Here is a 4,911-nt window from a genome sequence, read left to right on the forward strand (position 1 = left end):
CAAAATTTGAAAGAAAATCTACACTATTCCTACCTAGGGTTTAACTAAACTAGTTTAGACTAAATTACACTAATTAGAAGAAGAAATAGAATCAAAAAGAAGAGAACACTTACTTGATGAAGGTTGGAAGGGGTGGGTAGTGGTGAGAGGAGGTGTGGAAAAGATGACAATGGCGATTTTTGGGAGTGAGGGAGGGATTTGAGAGAGAAAGAGAAGGGAGGGATTCTGAATAGGGAGGGGGAATAATTGTTTTGGGGTGGGTGTAGGGTTAGGTGAATTAGAAAAGGGGGGGTGAATTAAAAAAAATAAAAAATTTCTGCATACCTGGGCTCGACGGGGTCTGTCGCGGTTCTGCCGCAGTCGTGGTAAAATGCGGTAGACGAAGTTCAGAGAGGGGTTCCCACCGCGGTTCTACCGCGGTCGCAGTGGAAATGCGGTGAACGAAGTTTAGAGGGGGTCTCTGACCGCGGTTTGACCGCGGTCACGGTGGAACCGCAGTCTGGGCAGTTGTCTGATTTTTTATTTTTTTTATTTTTTTTTATATAATGTGTTACACTTACAACAATTTCGTGGGTTGCCTCCCACGCAGTGCCTGATTTAACGTCGCGGCACGACGCAGGATGAGCGCATTTAAGGCTCGCTCAACCTCTATAGTTCAGTCAGGTGCAGCTCAGACACTTCCTTTTTCTCGCTCATGCCCACATATGGCTTCAATCTTTGTCCATTGACTCTAAATGTACGAGAGTCATTCTCTGTGGCAATTTTAACAGCTCCTGAAGGGAAAACTTCAACTAATCGAAATGGTCCAGACCATCGTGACTTAAGTTTACCTGGGAACAGACGTAGTCTTGAGTCGTATAGCAATACCATGTCCCCGGGTTTGAAATTTCTCTCAACAATGTTCTGGTCGTGCAGCCTCTTCATTCTCTCCTTGTACAATTTTGTGCTCTCAAAAGCAAGATATCTGAACTCCTCGAGCTCATGCAATTCAGTGACTCTTGACGTGCCCGCAACTTCCATGTCTAAGTTCAACTATTTCAATGCCCACCACGCTTTATGTTCAAGTTCCACTGGCAGGTGGCAGGCCTTCCCAAACAACAACTTGTATGGTGACATACCAATTGGAGTTTTGAAGGCAGTTCTGTAAGCCCAGAGTGCATCATCTAGCTTCCTCGCCCAATCAGTTCTTGTGGCGTTCACAGTTTTGGTTAACACACTCTTGATTTCTCTATTGGACACTTCAACCTGCCCACTAGTTTGCGGGTGGTAAGGAGTAGCCACCTTATGGCGCACATCGTACTTAGCAAGCAACTTTTCAAAGGCCCTGTTGCAGAAATGAGTGCCTCCATCACTGATAATTGCACGTGGTATCCCAAAGTGGGTGAATATGTTCTTCTTTAGAAATCCCACCACCACTTTTGCATTATTGGTGGGTAACGCCGCAGCTTCCACCCATTTGGACACATAGTCTATAGCAACAATAATGTACTTATTTCCATAGGAGCTGATGAAGGGACCCATGAAGTCAATCCCCCAGACGTCAAACACTTCCACCTCTTGAATTGGGTTAATGGGCATCTCATGGCGTCGGGAAATGTTCCCGGTCCGCTGATATTCATTGCAGACCTTCACCCATAGGTGCGCATCTTTAAACACTGTCGGCCAGAAGAATCCAGCCTCTAGCACCTTTGCCGCTGTCCTAACCCCTCCAAAGTGTCCACCATACGCCAATGCGTGACAAGCCTGCAAAACAGAAAATTGCTCTATCTCGGGGACGCATCTCCGGATCATATTATCAAGGCATATTTTAAACAGATAAGGTTCATCCTAGTAATACTGGTGGCTTTCACGAAAAAATCTTTTCCTTTGGGCCGATGAAAGGTCGTGAGGAACTATACCACTGGCCAGGTAATTAGCAAAGTCTGCATACCATGGCGCTTCCTGATGAGTGGTGGCGAGCAGCTGCTCGTCTGGAAAAGTTTCCAGTATTTCCTCAACCTCAACTACATTTTCATCTCCCTCAAGTCGTGATAGATGATCAGCGACTTGATTCTCAGTGCCCTTACGGTCATGAATCTCAAGATCGAACTCTTGCTATAGCAACACCCAATGAATCAGGCGTGGCTTAGATTCTTTCTTTTCTATTAAGTACCTGAGAGCTGTATGGTTAGTATATACAATTACCTTGGACCCTATCAGGTAGGATCGTAACTTGTCAAACGCGAACACTACAGCCAACATCTCTTTTCAGTCATAGTGTAGTTCAACAGGGCTCCACTCAGCGTTCTACTAGCATAGTAGATTGGGTGCATCAGTTTGTCTTTCCGCTGGCCCAGCACTACTCCCACTGCATAGTCACTGGCATCACACATTAGTTCGAACGGTTGCTCCCAGTTGGGGGCAACAATGATGGGTGTTGTGACCAGTCTCTTTTTCAACTCCTCAAATGCTACCCTGCAATCATCAGAAAACAAAAACGGGTGATCTTTTTCTAACAACTTACAGAGGGGGTTGGCGATTTAGGAGAAGTCTTTTATGAACCTCCGGTAAAAACCGGCATGTCCAAGGAAGCTTCTGATGGCTTTGGCTGAAGTTGGTGGAGGCAACTTTGCTATTACATCAACTTTCGCGCGATCCACCTCTATTCCCTTGCTTGACACCCGATGCCCCAAGACTATGCTTTCTTGTACCATGAAATTGCACTTCTCCCAGTTCAGAACCAAGTTAGTCTCGATGCACCATTTCAGCACACGCGTCAGATTTATCAAGCACTCATCAAATGAATTCCCCACCACTGAGAAGTAATCCATGAACATCTCCATTATGTCCTCAACCATGTCAGTGAATATGGCCATCATGCACCGTTAGAATGTGGCAGGTGTGTTGCATAGGCCAAAGGGCATCCGTCTAAAGGCATAAATGCCATACGGGCATGTGAAGGAGGTCTTCTCTCTGTCCTCCGGTGCAATGGAGATTTGATTGTACCCTGAGTACCCATCCAGAAAACAGAAGTGTGACCTCCCTGCCAATCTGTCCAACATCTGATCAATGAAGGGAAGTGGGAAGTGGTCTTTCCGGGTGGCTAGATTCAACTTTTGATAGTCCATACAAATTCTCCAACCTGTGACGGTTCTTGTTGAGATCAATTCATTGTTGTCATTTGTCAAAACCGTCATGCCACCCTTTTGGGGGTCAGAGATTGGGAAAATAATTCCCGCATCCAACCACTTTATCGCCTCCTTCTTCACCACTTCCTTCATGTTGGTGTTCAGCCTCCTCTGATGTTCTCTGGAAGGTTTGTGCCCCTCTTCCTGCAGAATCTTGTGCATGCAGTAGGCGGGGCTGATCCCCCTAATGTCTGCCATGGTCCACCCCATGGCAGTTTTGCACTCCTTTAGTACTTGTAAAAGTTTTGAACCTGCACATCTAACAAACTAGATGAGATAATAACAGGTAATGTCGAGTCAGGTCCCAGAAATTCATATCTGAGGTGGGCTGGCAATGGCTTTAACTCCAGCTTTGGTGGTTCTTCAATGGATGGCTTAGCTGGAGGAGTTTCTCTCTTTTCTAAGTGCAAGGGCTCAAACTCTAGATTTCTCTCCCAGAACCCTATACCTTCCAATGTCAACACCCATTCCGCCAAATCCTCACCATTCACTTCATCTAAGTTCATTAAACATGCAGCAAGGGGGTCCTCAATTGTCAACACCTCATCATCAGACTCTACAATTACATCCACGGCATCAATAAGAGAGCAATTGGCGAACTCGCTTGGTCGCCGCATAGACTTATGCACATTGAATGTTATTTCCTCATCATTGAGTCTCATTTTGAGCTCCCCAGTCTCACAGTCAATCAGAGTACTCCCCGTGGCCAAGAATGGTCTTCCTAAGATTATAGGAATCTCTTCATCCACTTTGCAATCCAAGATCACAAAATCTGCAGGGAACACAAATTTCCCCACCTGAATAAGCACATTATCAAGGATACCGAATGGACGCTTCATAGTCCTGTCGGCCAGCTGCAACAACATGGAGGTGGGTCTAGCTCTCCCAATGCCCAACCTCTTATAGATAGCCAAGGGCATAAGATTAATGCTGGCCCCTAAATCACAGAGCACCTTAGCGAAGGCGAAATTCCCAATAGTGCATGGAATTGTAAAGCTACCTGGATCAAACAGCTTTTCAGCAATAGGTCTCGTCACCACTTCACTACAGGTCTAAGTAAGTATAACCGTAGCCAAGTCTTGAAAATAAAATTTCCGGGACATCAAGTCCTTCATCATTTTTGCATACCCAGGCATCTCCTTTAAAGCTTCAATCAGTGGAATATTTACCTGGATTTGTTTGAGCATTTCAAAGAACTTTTTATACTGCTCCTCCTTTTGATGCTTGGCCAGCCTTTGTGGAAAGGGTGCAGGAGGTCTCTTCTTCCCAATCACTTGGGATTTCTCTTTATCAGCTACTATTTCAACTACTGGCTCTTCAACTGGCTCAGCTACTTTCTCGGTCTCCTGCTGAATGTTCTTTTCTTCCTGAGCAGGCTGGACTGTCACCTCTGTCAGTATCATAGACTCATCCAGCTCAATGGGCACTGGAATGAATGTCTCAACCTGTATATTTTCTCGAGCTCTCTCTTGTTCTACATATAGATCCCTGCCATTACGGAGACTCACCGCCATCAGCTGCTTTGGGCCTTGATCTTTTGGATTAATCTAGGTGTCTGCAGGTAATGTCCCCTGAGGACGATTGTTCAGAGACATTGAAATTTGGCCCAATTGCGCTTCAATATTTTTTATTGTTGCGTCATGTGCATCTACTCTTTCATTTATTTTTGCATTGGACCCAATAACCTGCTGCATCATTGCTTCAAGTCTCGTGAACCCATTTTCTTGCCTTCCACCATGTTGTT

General features: G+C 45.4%; 2 protein-coding genes across 2 annotated transcripts; both read right to left on the reverse strand.

Moving 5' to 3' along the window:
- Positions 1–648: 648 nt before the first annotated feature.
- On the reverse strand, positions 649–1,020 carry LOC138881347 (uncharacterized). The gene has a single exon (XM_070161566.1). It carries the CDS (start codon positions 1,018–1,020, stop codon positions 649–651), a length of 372 nt encoding a protein of 123 aa, XP_070017667.1.
- A 2,374-nt stretch (positions 1,021–3,394) lies between these two features.
- LOC138881348 (uncharacterized) lies at positions 3,395–4,681 on the reverse strand. Its single transcript, XM_070161567.1, has 2 exons — positions 4,337–4,681; positions 3,395–4,219 (listed from the first exon to the last, which is right to left on the reverse strand). Exons 1-2 carry the CDS (start codon positions 4,679–4,681, stop codon positions 3,395–3,397), a joined length of 1,170 nt encoding a protein of 389 aa, XP_070017668.1.
- Positions 4,682–4,911: the final 230 nt, after the last annotated feature.

This window comes from Nicotiana sylvestris, chromosome 11 (genome assembly GCF_000393655.2).
Source record: "Nicotiana sylvestris chromosome 11, ASM39365v2, whole genome shotgun sequence".
Classification (NCBI taxonomy): domain Eukaryota; kingdom Viridiplantae; phylum Streptophyta; class Magnoliopsida; order Solanales; family Solanaceae; genus Nicotiana; species Nicotiana sylvestris.

Bases quoted from the DNA above. Each gene is read 5' to 3' on its own strand.
- LOC138881347 (XM_070161566.1), bottom strand. From the start codon at position 1,020: ATGGAAGTTGCGGGCACGTCAAGAGTCACTGAATTGCATGAGCTCGAG.
- LOC138881348 (XM_070161567.1), bottom strand. From the start codon at position 4,681: ATGGCGGTGAGTCTCCGTAATGGCAGGGATCTATATGTAGAACAAGAG. The intron at 4,220-4,336 runs GTAAATATTCCA...ATACTTACTTAG, and splicing joins AAATGCTCAAACAAATCCAG to ACCTGTAGTGAAGTGGTGAC.